At 42.6% G+C, this 17154-nt stretch overlaps 1 protein-coding gene across 1 annotated transcript in view; it reads left to right on the forward strand.

Moving 5' to 3' along the window:
* arid1b (AT rich interactive domain 1B (SWI1-like)) overlaps positions 1 to 17154 on the forward strand; it is a 187700-nt gene that overhangs the window by 2470 nt on the left and 168076 nt on the right. Inside the window, exons 2-3 of the mRNA XM_034525486.1 lie at positions 2299 to 2377; positions 10897 to 10989. Coding sequence (XP_034381377.1) covers positions 2299 to 2377; positions 10897 to 10989 — 172 coding nt within the window. The remainder of the gene's footprint in view (positions 1 to 2298; positions 2378 to 10896; positions 10990 to 17154) is intronic.

Genomic DNA, 17154 nt, shown 5'->3' on the forward strand with positions numbered 1-17154 from the left:
TCACTTTTTTGTTATTGTCGTGCTTTAAATGTACAGTACACAACAGGAGGTGTGAAGTTTGAACTACAATGATTTGGTCCCCTACTTGAAACAAGAAACGTGACTCATTTATTGAGAACCCTCTAGAGGTGCTGAATGGGGCGATGTGATTATCCATCATGGCCAGCGAAGCAAGGGCATGCATTTCATCAATCGTGGCACAGTTGTTGTACAGACGGATACATCCACCCGCATCTTGTCTGATAGGGCCTTCTTTGGAGGGAAGCAGCTAGACCCGTGCTGCAGTTGTCTTTAGTTCTCTTACTGAATACTAATTATGTTTGCATAATTGGTTTTAGTCATTTAAATGGGGAGCTTGTGAAATCTTTTTCCCTTGTTTTCACCTACAGCTAAATTTAGCTAACAAGATCTGTCTGAATCTGAACTGCTTTGTTAAAAAAAGGAGGCATTAGTGGTTTAGACTTCAGAGTGCAGTGTCAATTGATCTTACATCTTGAAAGAATGAAGATAAAATTTGAAATGACTTAAAACCGCAAATGCGATAAGCTGTTGGGAATGTTTTTTTATGCAGGGCTGTTGAATAGCTTTGAGCAGCTTCTTTTTGTGTAATGGCAAAGAGATGTAAAAAAAAAAATTGACATTTTGTTTTAATTTCCAGTTGATTATCTGTGATTATGCTCTAAAACAGCATACTTGCATCCCTTTAAAGAGACAGGCTGAACATGTTACAGACTGGAAATTAGAATCACCAGAAAAAAGAATGGCCTGGGGAAAAGCATCTTGTAATGTGCTTTTCCGTATCCACCCTGCACTTTCTCATTTTTCCCATTTGAATATACACAGAATTATTTACACCTTCAAGGCAACTAGACTGAACTGCACATCAGTCAATTAGTAAATCAGAAATTTTCTGTGATTTCAGTTTAGCGTGAAGTCCTTGGCTCCCTCTGGTCCCCCCCTTTTAGTCTCCCATCCTGACAGTGACAAATTACTCCTCTGCTTGGCGAGATTGAAAATTAAAAGCATTTAAAGTTGCTCATGCATTTATGCTAATGAGAAATTCAGATATGATTTGCATGCGAAAGAGGCTAGTCTGGGAAGTCATCATTGCCCCCATCACCTCCAGCCTTGCATTTCTTTAGGCTCTGTTTTTTTTTCCTTTATAATATGGGCAAAGAATAAAATGAGGTGTGTAAACACTGACAAATGTGACATTGTATATGGCTGCAGTTCATTGCATAATAGGAATTGTATAATCTCCTTTAAGAGGGTCTTTGTACAATATTTATGATGCAACCTACCATTGGTACCCCCCTATAGCCACTCAGGCAAATTGGGTCATTGTGTCTGGCGTCGTCACATCAAACTACAGGAGAGAACACTATGAACATAATGACATTGTGCAGTTACTGCTCATGCTGTCTCCTGTCACCATTTGGATAGGGACCGTTAAATACAGGATGTATTTACTTGTATAACATTGGCAAGGCAAAGTTTAAAATATGAACATTATTCGGTGGGCATAAGCTTCTAAAGTCTAATATTAAAATGTTTGTTCAGATGAAAAAGGCTTTGTGTTGTGATAAACATGTGCAGAACACTTTGGAGCCAGAGGATTAAAACTCAGGGCTGATTTGTTTTCCCAGTAAGCTCCATGCACGTCTTCTTCTCAAAATATCAAAGCACACAGCTTCCTTGAATTTTTTTTGTTCCACAGTTACTAAATGATTGTAACCTTGGAAACAAGATGCATTAATGAAGGCGGAAAATGAAATGGGTCTTTAATTTGTTTCAGTGTTCATAGCTGAGGTGAAATGGATTAGCTTTGATTGAGGTGTGAGATGAAGAAGGAAAGCGCTGACATGACACTTGTATTTGTCATCATGTCATTTCAAGGAGGATGCTGCAGCAATTATAAATATGGGTACACAGCAATTAAAAGCGGTAGTATTCATTAATAATTTTCATATTAATTTTTCAGTGGTCGCTGAAATGATTGCCACTGCACACAGGCTTTCCAATTATGCTGCTTAATTAGAAATGTCAATATTAAGAAATAATTAAACTTGGGAATACATTAAGGTTGTCAGAAACACTTAAAAAGTTATGACCATCACTCAAATGATGTTTTCTCTAATATGTTTTAGAATGATTTATAAGTTAAAGATGAGTCTTTGATCAATGTGTGTGGCAAACTGAACTAGGTAGTTAAGTTACATGATGTTTTGTTTAGAGGCACGAGAATCCACTTCCTCACCTTTAACTCCTGTGCTTGTAACACCTGTCCCTCTAGAGCAGTTCCTGGCCGACGGCCGTGACCTCCAGCAAGGGTCACCGAAGAGATGGCAGAGGGATCCACAGATCCACTAAATCACAGGTACTCTAATCTCTTATCTTTAAAAAAATACATTGAACATTTGTCTTTGGATTCATTATCGGTAAAAGGTATTATTTTACCTGCAATTGTAAGTGTGAGAAGGATGATAACATCTGGACATTAACAGCATATTTAATTGTTTGCAAGCTATATATCTCAATTGAAAACATCTATCTATGTGCGAATTGAGATATATTGTTATTGTTCACATTGTTTGATTGTTTAATAGTCAACTGCAGTTACTCAGTTGTATCATAACCAATTAGTTTTTTCTTCAATGACACAGTTTTAGTTACATTTAATGTCTGCAGTACACAAATATAATAATAATAATCCACAAATAAGTGTCTGTTATTCAATTAGATATTTTATATGTGTTTTACACACTTTTGCTTGTGTTTGTGATTCCCTTTCAAACTAATTTGAATTTAAATCATTTAAATAAATTGAAATGATCTTTCTCTCTCTTAAAATCATATATTTTATATGCGTACCGTATCGTATTTGTTCATTCCTGCGATCTTAAATGCTTCAAGCTATATTTGTAAACATTACCATAATTCTCCTACAAATACTCAAAACCTAGCTCTACTTTGAAAGAGAGTGCGACATGCTCTAAACCAATATTGTTTGGTCTTAAACTTCCTCTAACACATTTTTTCCCAAAGAAGTTACTAAACAAACATCGTTGCTCTAATTTCTGTTACGCCCATTCAATAGATGTGGAGTTGCTCAGTCTGTCTCTCAATATTAAAAGCATCAGGAGAGACTGGACTTCCTTGTTTTTATCTTGAGAGACAAACACATTTTCAACTGGTTTTGATCATAGGAATATATTTCCATTCCATTATGGATCTCACAGGTAGCTGCATATTGATACTAGTAGATTTAAGGGAGTAATAATCAAGTAGAGCCATCACCTGTTGACTGCAGCGGAAGCTGGCGGAAAGAAAGACTTGAAAGCATTTGTACCTCAAAGCGATGGCAGCCTCTAATGAAAGGATTGGTTTTGGCACAGCACGTTGGCCACGTTTCCCTCAAAGCCTTGTGTGACAGCTCTTTAATTGGACTGCTCCGTTCCCTCAGTGCTGTAAAATGTTACTAGCCAGTATTGCTTGACTGTTGGTATAATTATTCTGCAATATACTGTAATAAAATCAAATAAAAAGACAAAGTTGATCTCAAGGAATTCTGTTCGTCTACTTATGAATACAGGCAATTTCATGTTCATTTGGACCTTGATATCCCTCCCCGAGACTTACTGAATCATTTATACTAATCAAATGCTAACTGAGCATTTATGCATGCAGGAGGATGAAGAAGTCAGACTCATGGTGTTACAGTTAAAGCAATGTTTTGTGCTTCCATCAGAGGATAATTACTACAACCATGTCCAATTACCTGTGTGTGTTGTTGGTAGTTATTTAAGTCAATAGCAGAAAGGACGTTGCAGTAGTTGTGAGAGTATAAACTCATCATCATCCAGCCTGTGTAGATAATATGTGTATGTCACAAATGCAGCTCCCTGAGAGGTTGGATCCTTGACCTTGATTGATACTGTTGACATCTCTCTCTGTCCATCTCTTCCTTGCTCTTGTTTTCCCCTACTGAATGCAAAGAGTAAAAAGACCCTAGGGACCCAAAGCCTATATCAGTCAGATGAAAGAAAAGTGTGTGTGTGTGCGTGTGGGGGTGCGTGTGTGTGTGTGTGTGTGCGTGTGTGGGGGTGTGTGCATGTGTGTGTGTGTGTCCCCTCTAGCCTGCGGCTGCAGATTAGCCATGAGAGCCAGAGGATCGCCCCCGCTCTCTGACAAATGAGAAAAGCCACAGTGGCCCTGGCAAAAGTGACAGGCCAAATGGAAGCAATCCCTCCCGAGGCGGGGGAGAGCAGCTGTGACCAGGGCCTGCTATGCCACTCTAGAAAGGACCCTATGTGTGCATGTGTGTGTTTGTCTGTGTATTGGCTATAGAGACTTAACCCACGAGACAATTTCTCTCCTGGCGGGTCCCATGAGGCGCTGTGTGTTGCTGACCTATGGGAAACCCCATCAGTCGCAGATGACCATGCATCGTTACCTGGGTTTTTCTTTTTGCCATGTGTGTTTGTTATAGCATGCTCTATTCTGCTCTGTGCTCTACATGATGCATTTGTGTGCATACCTGGTCATGGCGGGTGTTTGGATGTTTGACTTTTTACATAATTGTTTGTGCCTCATGTAATGGGCCCCAGACAAAGACTCTGCACATGGCTGTTGGATCATTCCCTTTAAAGGTCAGTGCCAGGGTGCTTCAACCCAGCCTCACTTCAGAGCCCTGTGGACGTGTGAGTAATTAACACTGAGCCCTGATGGATTAAATACTACCCTGCTGAGATTGACTCTTTCCGCTACTGGTCACTTCTAGGCTTGCTAGCAACAAGACACGTTCAGGGGCAAGATTGGCAAAGAGTGATATGAGCCACAGGGATGGAAAGAAATGTGGTGTTTATCAGTCTCATTGCATCCGAATAAATAAGACCGATGGGTGTACAGTGTTTGATCGAAGAGGCCTACAAAATGAGTAGTACAAGATGGATAGCTCATAGTTGGAGGCTGTTCCCCCGAGTGTGTTGTATTCTGCCTCCAGTTCAGTCAGGCTATCTGTCAAGAGACAAATCCAAACCTGCGTCTCCACAGTGTCTTTAAATCTCCCCGTTCTCCCCCCCCCCCCCCCCCATTTCTCTTTCCTATCACCCAGGGCCACAAGCATCAGGCTTCCCTTTAACACAGCCATCATAATTAATCCACGGTCGAAGAATCAATTACAGCTGAGCACCATTACTTCCAGAATGGAGCTAAACATTAAAGTTTAAAAACTCCAAATTATTAAAATGTCCCGCTCTCAGGGACACATACAGAATATTTACTGTTAACAAATAACTTAATAACTTCCCTCTGAATTATTAATTAATGGCTCACATTGTCTCTGCAAGACGTTATACATTGTTCAAATGCATCACTTCTTGACTACTCTATTTGAGCACTTGGTAATTCTGTCACAGTTTTGTGACCTTATTAGAAAATCTGAGCTGCAGTTTTGGCTGTTGACATACTGATTGAAACATTCTAGTTTGAACTAATGCTTTGTTTATCCATAGAGAAATGTATGCAGTTTCTTCTGTTCGTTGTGCTGATGTGGGCTGGCTGCCATTGCTCGATACAGTAGATCACTTTTACTTTGAGGAAAGGCTGTTATTTAAGCAAAATGTCCTCAAGTCAACCTCGTGTGAGTCACGATTAAACTAATAAGCTGGCTCTGATTGGAGCGCCTAACAATCCAGCAATCAGGGGTCATGTTTTTTTAATGTATCAAACAGTTTGAAGGTTAATTGTGATTAATCAGTCATGGCACTTGCACTTGAAGTGCAAGAATGATTGACATACAGCAAAAGTGGAAAACCTTGCAATAATAGTCAGCTCATAAAAGTGCAGGTTCTATAACTGGAAAGAGGTTGTTTTTAATTGAGTAGCTCTTCTTTTAGTGTCCTGCTCATAAAATCAATATAGCCAATCCAGACTGTTCTGGATTTGTTGGTTTTGATGCTGATTTGCAGAGTCTATAGGCTTTATCCAGTCCTTAAGCCAATTGCTACTGATGCCACTTCTAATTCTTTACCTCAGGGAATGAACACATAATATCATCAATGGGATTTATTTCCTTATTGGCATTTATTCTCAATTCAAGTTGTTGAACTTCCATGTAATTAATGTAATTGCTGACTTGTTCTAATAGCCATTTCAGAAAGCATCCCACATATATATGTTGTCCATTAGGTTACACATACATTAGTCTATGAAATGCAAATACCACTCTACTACACTGTCGTCTGTTCCAGGAGATATGAATTTAATTTAATGGTCTGGCGGAACATTGAGAATACGGTAAGAGAAGGTGTTTGCTCTTTTAGTGTTTGCAGCTGAGTGAATCAAAAACAATGTGGCAGAACCTGAAATAGTTCGCAGCTTTAGAAAAAGTCCCCTGGGGCTTTAAATTGGCTCTCAGAAGAGGGAAAAAGAAACAATTGCCCTTTACCTCCGAGGTTGCATGTCATCTCTCTGAAACTCACTACCGGGCAGATTAAGGTCAAGTAGACCATTCCCCCCCTTTTTTCCCCCTCTCCTCTAAAGGGAGCAGAGAGAGGGCGAATAAAATGATGACAGGGAGGGATTGAGAGAGAGGGCGAGGATAGAAACTAGGATTTTGAAGGTCTTTGAAAGAGGTTTTACACCCATCCCTGGTGGTTTTCCTCCCTCTCTCCAAGAATCGTGTTGATAATGGCTGCTTGTCAAAGAGGATAACCCACCTGCTCTTTGTAACTGAGTCCTGCTGGTTCAGCTCAAAGCCTCGACATAAATATGAAAGGAACACAATTGGGGGTTAGCAGTGGCCCTGCGATTTGGATGTCAGTGGCCCCTTAATGCAGCTGTAAAAGGTACAATATTCTATGAAAGGGCACTCAAGGAATCGAGACATGAACATCAGCTGTCTGGTTCCTACCCTTAAAGTGCCTGTTAACCAAACTGTAGGCCTACGGATATGCAGTAGGTCAGCCTGCTAAATCACACTGACTCCACATTTTGGAGACAACATAGACTGCTACGAATGATGCTAACGCCTTAATATGTCATGAGGCACTCACTCGTCACAGATGATAAATCAATGAAACTGGAGTGGCAAGCCTGCCAATTGTAATTACTGAATCAATTGACACACAATTAAGTCTTTTGTTTCAGTGGATTGTCCTGTCAATCAGGAAAGAGCTCTTGCACGTTCAGTAATGTGCGAGTGAATGGCATAACGTTTTGCCTTCCCATGTCAAGGGCACAGTTACGAAGTCTGCCAGCAATTAAGGACTATAATGTGCTGAGTTGAGCACGGCAACAAAATAGGCAGCAATTTCTTCTGCTCCTGTTGAAATTATGCTTATCAGGTACCTCGCCTCTGCAAAGGTGAAGGGTCGGCCCGAGCAGGCAGACAGCATTTCTCCACATAATTGAGAGAAGTTTGGATTTAATTGTATAATTAATCTTGTTGAATTAAGTTACACAGAAGTCCGACCCCTAAATTAGGCAGTCTGGAATATTTTAAATTGCCTTAATGTGAAATCCGGCTCCAGAATGCACTTTGTTCTCTCCTGATGGTATAAGGTACGTTTTTAGCCACGATGAACACGCCATGCTGTAATAACCTGTTAGCAGTTCTTATCACGTCTTTCCTTTATATGATTAATTTCCTCAGAAAGTAATTGCAATTTCAAAGAGAGCCTCGTTTTATTGTATAGCTTATAGTAAGCCAGTGAACAGAAAATATAAAGACAGAATTGATGGTTATGGTCATCGCATTGAATTTGAGCAGAAGTCTACGTTTTTAAATATTGATCTTTTTTATGGTTGATGGTTGAGGGTTCTGTCATCTATTGTTAAGCTGTCCTACTGGGTTCCCCTTTTGTTGATTGATGGCATCTGTGATTGTAGCTTGTGGCAGCATCAAAGCCCAAGGTTAATGTATGTGAATTAGCACCAGGTCCATGTGGTGATCGGATAATGGAGGGCATACAATACATTTCTGTGCAACTGGACTCACCTCAGCAGCCTTCAATTTCCTTGTTCTACTAAGGATTTTATTATCTCATAATAGTTATTGGCTATAAAGCATTCACATGCTGTAAAGTGTAAACAAAAGGACTTAATCGATCATAAAAAAAATGAACTGACAACAATTACATAATCAATTAATTGATTAAGTAGTTTATCTATTGATGATAAGACTCACGAAAGAAGCATTGATACTGAGTGGATTATCCCACCGCCAAGGCTGCCCTTTATCACCGGTCCTGTTCGTGACAGTTTTACGGACAGGATATCTAGGGGCAGCCGGGTGGTGGAGAACGTCTTGGGATCGCCTCTCTGCTGTTTGCAGATGATGTGGTCCTGTTGGTCTCCTCGGACCGTGACCTCCGGCATTCACTGGGGAGGTTTGCAGCCAAGTGTGAAGCGGCGGGGATGAGAGTCGGCACCTCCAAATCTGAGGCCATGGTGCTCTGCAGGAAATCGGTGGATTGCTCCCTCCAGGTTGGGACAGAGTGCCGGCCCCAAGCTAAGAAGTTCAAGTGTCTTCACGAGTGAGGGTAAGATGGAGCGGGAGATCAACAGATCGATCGGTGCGGCAGTAAAACAGACGCTGCACCGGACCGTCTTGTTGACCGGGCGTCAATTTACCGGACGGTCTACCTTCCGACCCTCACCTATGGTCACGTGACCCAAAGAACGAGGTCTCGGATACAAGCGGCCGAAATGAGTGTCCTCCATACGGTGGCCGGGCTCAGCCTTAGAGAGAGGGTAAGGAGCTCGGACATCTGGAGGGAACTTGGAGTTGAGGCGTTACTCCTTCCTGTCGAAAGAAGTTAGCTGAGATGGTTTGGGCATCTAATTTGAAAGCCTCCTGGGCGCCTCCCACTGGAGGTTTTCCGGGCACGCCCAGTGGTAGGAAACCCCGGTGAAGAACTAGAACACGTTGGAGGGATCGCATCTCCCAGCTAGCCGGGGAACGACTCGGGATTCCCCAGAATGAGCTGGAAAATGTTGTGGGTGAGAGGGAAGTCTGGGTCGGACTGCTGGGTCTGCTGCTACCGCGACCCGACCCCGGATAAGCGGCTGATATTGGATGGATGGATGGATTATCCCAGTAAAATCAAAAACATTGAATTGAGGCAAAAATGCAGAACTGCTAGTTGTACCCTTAATTTGAGAGAATGTTTGTGTTCTGCTCTTTTATATCGTTATATATGTCATGTCGAGGGGTTTTGGGTTGATGATTGAACAGTTTATTTTGCTAACGTCAGTAGGAAATTGAAGCACAATTTTGACATTTAATAGATTAATAGATTCCTCAATACAGATGATTAATCATTAATGAAATGAACTGTTCGTTGCAGCCCATAAAGTTAGGGTTGGTTTTATGTTCTTCAAAATTATTTTTTGTTATCTGTTAAAATTCTGCCAGCAATTAATAAATAAAAAAAATAAGAGAATAACTATCTGATATGTGCCGCAATATCACCCACCTTCACCCTGCCTGTACACTCATTGCGAAATATTCCTCAAGTTGCTAGCCTCACAGCTGTGAGTACTAACAATAGCCATGTTGTTTACATTCATAATAATAATTATGAGGGAGTGGCTTTCAAGGCAGGCCTGAAGGGATGGGCTATCGATGTGCCCGACTTGGCGACTTTCTCGCAAGATTTAGGGAGTTACTGAGCTAGTGCTGCTAGCTACTTTCACTGGGAAAGAGTTGGCAACACTGTGCTGTTTTTCTTTTAAGCTTTAAAGAGACCCAGGCTTCCTTTCAGTAGTGTAAATGAGCAGAATCTGGTGGTCTCAACTGGGATTAAGACTTAGTTTCCTTTTTTTACGCTTTCACAGGGCAGAGATTAATTTGTATCCACCAGTGAAGAGCCTTGTTTTCATGAATACATACCTACTTACTGTATGGACTGCATGTGCCATACAACAGATGCATATATCATACCCTTGAATATATGTATATGGATCAGGAATCAATTAATGGCACCTGGACATGACAAATGTACTTTATAAGCCTTAAGTGGTTTGGATGACATTGTCATACGAGTCATACGTGTAATTATGACCTATTACTGAATAGCAATCTGTCACTGGAGCTCACCACAAGCATACCTTAATAATACCTGCCCCTTTGTCCGATAGAAGGGCGTCAATTCTCTCTCTCATTTAGCTGCAAGTTAAATGCAGTTGTATGGTGTGCATGTTATAATATTATAAGTCATAAATCCAAAAGCTCAAACTCCATCTCTAAACAAATGAATGCACCTCACAGTATCTCAGCCAGATAATCTTGTTTCAAGTCGTAGTCAGGAGTGCATCCACAGCAGTGTCTCTCAGAAGAGATTAGAAACACTTGAGTGGAGATTGGTTTGGGAGAGAAAAGACAGTTGAGGGTGTGATGCGTGGAAGGGATAAAAAGTCTGCAGTGTCAATGAACTGACAATAATCGGAGATGTTGATAACGGCAATGTGAACATCACTAGTTTGTGTTAATATGAATTTAGAAATATATACTAATCCATGGCAAAATTAAAATCTGAGATCATAATATCTAGTGTTTAATTTGCTGAACATATGTGTATATCTTCTATACATAATTTTGCATTTGTGTAGTCTTAATGACAACATTTGTTTTCACTGCTGTTTGGAAATGAAAATGCTCGTCCGATCGTCTACTGCCTAGAAACAGGGAAGGCCCCGAGGGTATCTTCCAGCATAATTCTCTTCTTAACACAACGACCTTACTCTACTCTTGTTGTCAGATTTAGTAAAAGCAGCCGCATGTGAGGAGCTGGTAGGAAAAAGTCTCCTTCGGCTTGTTCGAATGCCAAATGTGTGTATGAGCTTTCAAAGGCCCCTCTTTTATGTCTGTGACGTATGACTGTTTCTGTGCAGACGGCGTCTCGGGGAGAGAAACGCTACCCCATCACAACGCGGCTGTCACCCAGAATACAGATGGAGGAACTGCCCTTGTGCACTTTCCCTGAAGTACGCACTTATATAGATGGCTCTATTCTGCATGTGTGTGTGCGTGTGTGTGTGTGTGTTTCGGTGTAGTGTGTGTTCTGCAAGTGGGGCGACGTACGGTTGCTGCAGTGGAGTATTCTGGAGTGCGATTATATTTAGTTCCTGAGTTTCCCTCTGTCTCTTACCAAACTGAGGCAGAAATCTCTGCCATAAACCCACTTTTGGTTTCTGACAGAATATAACAAGGTTGGAGATGTTTTAGTCGGTTAGGAATTATTGTTTTGGTTTCTGTCCTTTCAGCGAGCATCAGGATAGCATTACTGCTGTCCGGGAACGTGCTCTCAGACGACAATGCTGGCTCCTGAGCCTCAACGTCTTTAACCTCTAACCTTGATACTCCCATGATATTTTCGCCAAAAAAAAAGCTTTCTTTCTCAACAGGCCAAACTGTTGTGAAATTGAATCTGGCTGCTTTTTTAGGACTTCCATGCTTTATTTGGCTTCCTCCACTTTTCCCAATCCGTCTTTGATTGTTCAGGGAAATCTTGTGAAATGCAAATGGGGCCAAACAGAATGTAATTGCTGCTGTGTGATGATTACGAGGGAGAACTAATGATGTCCCAACACCGGGGTCAGTTAGGGTTTAATTAGAGGAGGCACAATCAGTGTCACTCCACTCTTGCGCTCTCCTGTTCCCGGTGCCTGCCTGGTCCTGTGCCAGCTCGCTCTCCAAGAGAGTTTAAAGAAAATAGGCTGCTGATGTGAAAAGAGGTGGGGGTGGAGTGCGAAAATTAATGTAAGTCCCTTTGTTCACAACTGGACTGTTTTGGAAACGGGGCCCCGTAAGAAGCATTGGCCTGTCTGCAGATAAAGGTGGAGGTTAATGAACTGACCAAAACATTGGTCTATTGTGAGAAAAGACCTGTGAAGCGTTTAATTACACCCATGCACAGTGGCACGTACTCTCATGCTAACTCTCAGTAGCAAACATCTCCCATGCTTTTCATCACTGTGATCATAAATATTTGTTGAGCAGGACTATGTTGTGTAACTGAGCAGATTACTCAAACAAGGAGACCAGATTGGACAGATGAGTGAGACCAGCCAAGGAGAATAACTGTGGCCAACATTCCTGATTATCCAATCAGCGCTCCAAAAACATCAATTCCATCTCGTCAATAGATAATTAAGAGGGATAATTGGCTGGTTGCGCTCTGGGCAGACAAGCACTGCTGGTTAAGTTCCAACCCTTACCTCAGCATCATACACACACAGCAGAGACATCTGTCCACCTCAGGTCAACATTAGATCTGATGTAATAGAGCTCAAGAGGGAGTTTCTAGAAGTGAAAATAGAATTTAATTGAATGTACAATAAATAACGGTGAACATATACAACAGACTTTCATTTAAAAATATGAATTAACATTTTAGTATCCAAAATGCCACATAATGCGCTGTGAATTCACTGCCTTTCAAAACGAGGGTATGTTAAGCTGTGTAGGATGGAGTTTAAAAAAGGTCATTTCATTTTTGGTAAGTTTTGGTCTAATACCCATTAACTAGGAACTAAACGGTCAATTATTCAGAAAAGAACATGCAAAATGACGTGAAATACTTTTGCTCCGGCGCGCCATTGATTCAGTGAGTTTTGGCGCCACATTTCAAAGCGCTATATCCATCCAATTTCTATGTTGTGAGTAGTGAATGTCTTGCCTTTTATTTTGGTTTCCTTTGCTGAAATATATTGCCACATTTAGATCAGGTTAATGATGCTCCAGTCTATTAGCGACCAACCGTTTTTAGCTCATAATTGTTCTAAGTAGTTTGATTGGTGGTCTCTATAAAGGCTGATCAGAGGAGCCAATCAGATAACCCATTGACTCTGAATTGTGCCTAGTGTGTGTGTGTGTGTGTGTGTGTGTGTGTGTGTGTGTCCAGCACCTGGCTCGGCACCTCGGAGCTCGCCGTTATGGATCCTGTCTGAACAGCTACATTTTTTTAACTTGGACGCCAAAGCTTCATTTTGTTTTAATTGATACATAAACCGTGAAGGAACCTCGGCTAAAGACCTTGTGTGATGGTTCAACGGTTAACTATTGACCATTGATTGATCCAAATGTATTTTGAAATAAATTCTTTGTACAGTAAATATTTTCAAGAATTTAAAGTATCATCCATTGAAAAGTGCAGTAATATTAAGAAAGATTCTCTTTTGAGTTTTTATGGTCCAAGTGGAAAGACCGGTCAGCTGTTCCACATTAGGATCCTTTCAATGTGGCCTCTGTTGTTTTTAAACCACTTCTGAGGATTATCTTGCTTGGCAACTAAATGCCCGTTTTTATCATGGCAACGCCTCACCCTTTAGGAAACCAGAGTTTTTTTTATTCTCAACCATCTTGCTCAGAGCTATTCATCCCTTTTAGATCCGCAGAGTGTCTGTGAAGTACAGGCCAGCAGATTTAAGCGGACAGGGCCAGAGATTTAAAACATTGACCTGCCCGGTCTCAACAGCTGTGTGCTAATCCATTCCATTGCTCTGACTGTCCTCCTGCTTTTTCCTGCTCTGGTGAATAGCAAGGTCCTTAATGTGTGAGATCAAGAGGAAAATAAGGCTCTCCAAATGGAATCAAATCACACGGAGGGGCTGCTCGGCTCGTAGCAAAAGGCCTCGGCAGCATTAGGGCCAGAATAAGACAGAGCAATTGGACTGTAATTCCCTTTCCAGCTATTAGCCCATCACAGCTTGCCGTTTGCTCGGTTCGTTTCTCCCCCCCCAACCAACCGGTCTTTGATTAATTCATTAATTCACAAACAGAAGCTGAATCACATCTCAGCACTCGGTTGAGTCAAATTGGATGCAGGGTAACAATCAGTCCCTCCCACCCCAGACTGATCTGACAAATAAAAAAATACAGCATTACTGAGTAAATAGATCTCTGTCCATTCGGCCTGATAATTTGTTGCATTTTCATGTTTTATTTATACTCAGAGAAGCTGCCTGCTCTCGTATATCACAAACCCAACGAGGCAAGGCGGGTAGGGGTGTATTGATTTGGGTTGACTGTGCACCCCTTCCACACAGCCCTACCCCTACAGCCACTGCTGTGCCCCTCGCAGTTTGTATTCGTCTCAAGCTTTTAGCCCTCTAGCCCTTGTGCATTGGCTCCCATTCAACGGCCCCTTTTCTTGGCTCACATAAGGCCCAATCCCATTCCCATGCATTCAATACTCCCATTATAAGCTCATTAGTCTAGTCATTGTTTTGGGCTCATTAATAGGATATCCATCGCCTTAGACACCTCTGAATTAGCATGTCACAGTGTGGCCCTTTTCAGAGCATCAACAGTGATCGGATTTGCACAGTTGTGTGAGCGTGCTTGAGCGTGTGCGTCTTGCGCTTGTGCATGCCGTGTCGACCTTGAGTTTGCTGACATGCCAGCCCCTCTAGAAACCTGCTGACACACTTCATGCAGATACACATTCACCCATAAGTACGTACACACACAGAAGTCCTCCCTTCTCAGCCTCAGTTCCCCGCCCACCTGCTCTCAGAGGCTTGTCCGTCAGTGATGCCGGAGACAGCGGACCTAGCAAGCGGGTGGGGGGGTCTGGGACAGGATCAGGGTTTTTAACATGCGAAGCAGGTCCTCCTGTGCGTACATATTGATCCTCAGAGGACTCCCAGGACCCCTTTTTCCTTGCTTTCCCTGGCAGTGGAGGCCATTCATCACGAGGCCATGACTGGAGAGCTCAAACAGCCGTCTCTGTCAAAAAATGGGCTGTGCCGGGCCACATCGAACTGGCCTCTCTCATCAGGAGGGATGAGGCCTCGACACATGGCTCATGGCGTGATCTGTTTGTCTCATTCACAGGAGTCGTCCACAGCGGGCTGTTCAATGCAAAGTCACGCCTCTATAAAGTCAAGCTTCCTTTAACTGCTCTATGGGATTGCAGAGTTCAGCCCTTACCTAACATGTTTCTTAATCCATTTGCAGGGAATTTAAACCAAAATCATACAAGAGGATGGTAAGCAAGCTGGTTTGCTCTTTGGTAAAAGTAATTTGTCTAGCTGACTAGAAAATGATGGGGTTTAAAATGGTGCTCAATCTGTAGGTCCATTTTTTACATCTGCGCTCATAGAGGACATTTGAATCTAAATATCCAGGTCATGTTTATCTCTGACATCTTTCCCCCGACTGGTGATTTATGCAAGTCTCCTACAGACTGACTTCCTTCCTGCCTCCTGCCACACCTAGGTCCTCCCCCGCACCCTCATGTTTGATTGATAGTGACTTTTGACGCCATCGGGAGATGTACATCCCAGCTGAGCTGCCGAGGCTGGAGCTCCAGCCTCGGCCTAAGTTTAGGCCTTGTCAAGGACGAACAGGGAGAAAGACAGATGGTGAGCAGGAGCAGAATGGAGCGTGGCCTCAGCGTCAGATGTGTTTTAAATAACTTTGACAGAGGAGTTTGAACCGTCTCTCTGGGCTGGAGCTAATCTGATGTGAGAGGATGCCATACTCAGGCTGATAGGACACAGAGATAAAGCAGGGGAGGGAATGGCAGAGGGAGGCATGGAGGGAGAGAGAAAGGGTAATAGAGGTGCTCACTCAGCTGGTGGGAAATCTGCCCTCTTCATCTTTTCATCTCTTCAGCCTCTCTCTTTCTCACTTTGCCCCTGCCTCCCTCACCCAGTTATATCCATTTACCACCAAGACCAGGCTCTCCTCTCTCTTTCACACTTTGCGTCACGCTCCCTCTCGCCTCCCCCCATCTCTCTCCCTGTCGTCCCCTTCGCTCACCATCTCCCCCGCTTCACGGCCCCCTCCCTCTGTCTTTCACAGACGATTTAGGAAGTCACAGCCTCTCCCTTCCATTTATGAAATTGCTCATGTTATTTCCTCCTCCCACCCACCCCCCTGTGTCCAGCTCTCTCTCATAAGTCTTAGTGGATCCTATCTCCGCAGATAGTCCCAATCCTCCATCTAGAAAACAGTTGGTCTACAAAAAAAAAACTAATTCATCCAGTGGGTAGTATTCTCAGACAACACAACTAGCCCCTGACACCACGACCCGGCCATAACACTCAACATCCATTCTTAATCCCCACCCATGGCCTCTTGTTTACCTCATCGCCCTCTGGCCACTGTGAAAAGACACATGCTGGCTCATTTTTCCTGTGGCTGTGTCAGTTTTGTATGGCTCTCTGCACTCAGGCCATCGCTGTTATGAGCATTGTCCGAGTGCCGGTGTAGAGAGATTTACAGGGCCTCGAAACATTTTTTTTTTTCACGGAACTGTGAATCACTGCACCTGTTTTTTGGCTTTGGAGAACAGCAGCATGGAATTCTGTATTTAAGAAGATGACAGACACTTTACGAAGTGCTCATACTAATTCTTCAAGTTAGAAGTGTGCAAGGTTAGAGCAGCTTTAAGTTAACTTAGTAATTGGATGGAGTAGCCCAAAAGTAATAGAATGTCACAGACCAATTTTCTTGTCTTATTTTGTGGTCCTGTTTACTGTTGTTTACCACAAATCCTTCTGGACATTATCACAATCAATGGGATGGTTGATGAAGGTTAACTTCTAGTCGGTATGCGAAACAAGGCTGAACACCTCTTAAAGCTACTATTGAATGTATAGAGACGTTATTCATATATTCTTTGTAATAGCATGGGAAGCAGACCCCAAAATGTTCCAAAATATTCCAAAATGTCCACAAATTCTTAAAAAAACAATGCTGCATTATTGGTGCCGTTTTTTTTTTTTTTTTAAACCATTTAACCTTAGTGAACAGTAATAATTGGGTGTAATGTAGTGTGCATAGTGTGCATGTAACCATACAAAATGGAGAGGCCCCATGTGACTAGAAATGCAAGGATGCCTGTGTGCCTAACCCGTGAATGTGTGCATGCAGGCACATACAAATGTATTTTTCAAGTCACAGTGTGATATAGAGCAGAACAGACAGAGAGCCAGACGGAAGGAAGTAGGGAATGAGTGTCAAATGGTGAAGCAAAAAGAAATCCAGGGGAACCTTGATGGTGCTTGGCTTGCTGTGGGTGGGTGAGGGATGGCAGTGTAAAGGAAAGAGAGAGATTGAGTGAAGAATGTGTGTGAGGTGTGTGGAGGGGAGGGTGGGGGGGAGAGGGTGGGGGGGGGGGGGGGGGGGGGGGGGGGTGG

This window comes from Cyclopterus lumpus, chromosome 22, assembly GCF_009769545.1.
Source record: "Cyclopterus lumpus isolate fCycLum1 chromosome 22, fCycLum1.pri, whole genome shotgun sequence".
Classification (NCBI taxonomy): domain Eukaryota; kingdom Metazoa; phylum Chordata; class Actinopteri; order Perciformes; family Cyclopteridae; genus Cyclopterus; species Cyclopterus lumpus.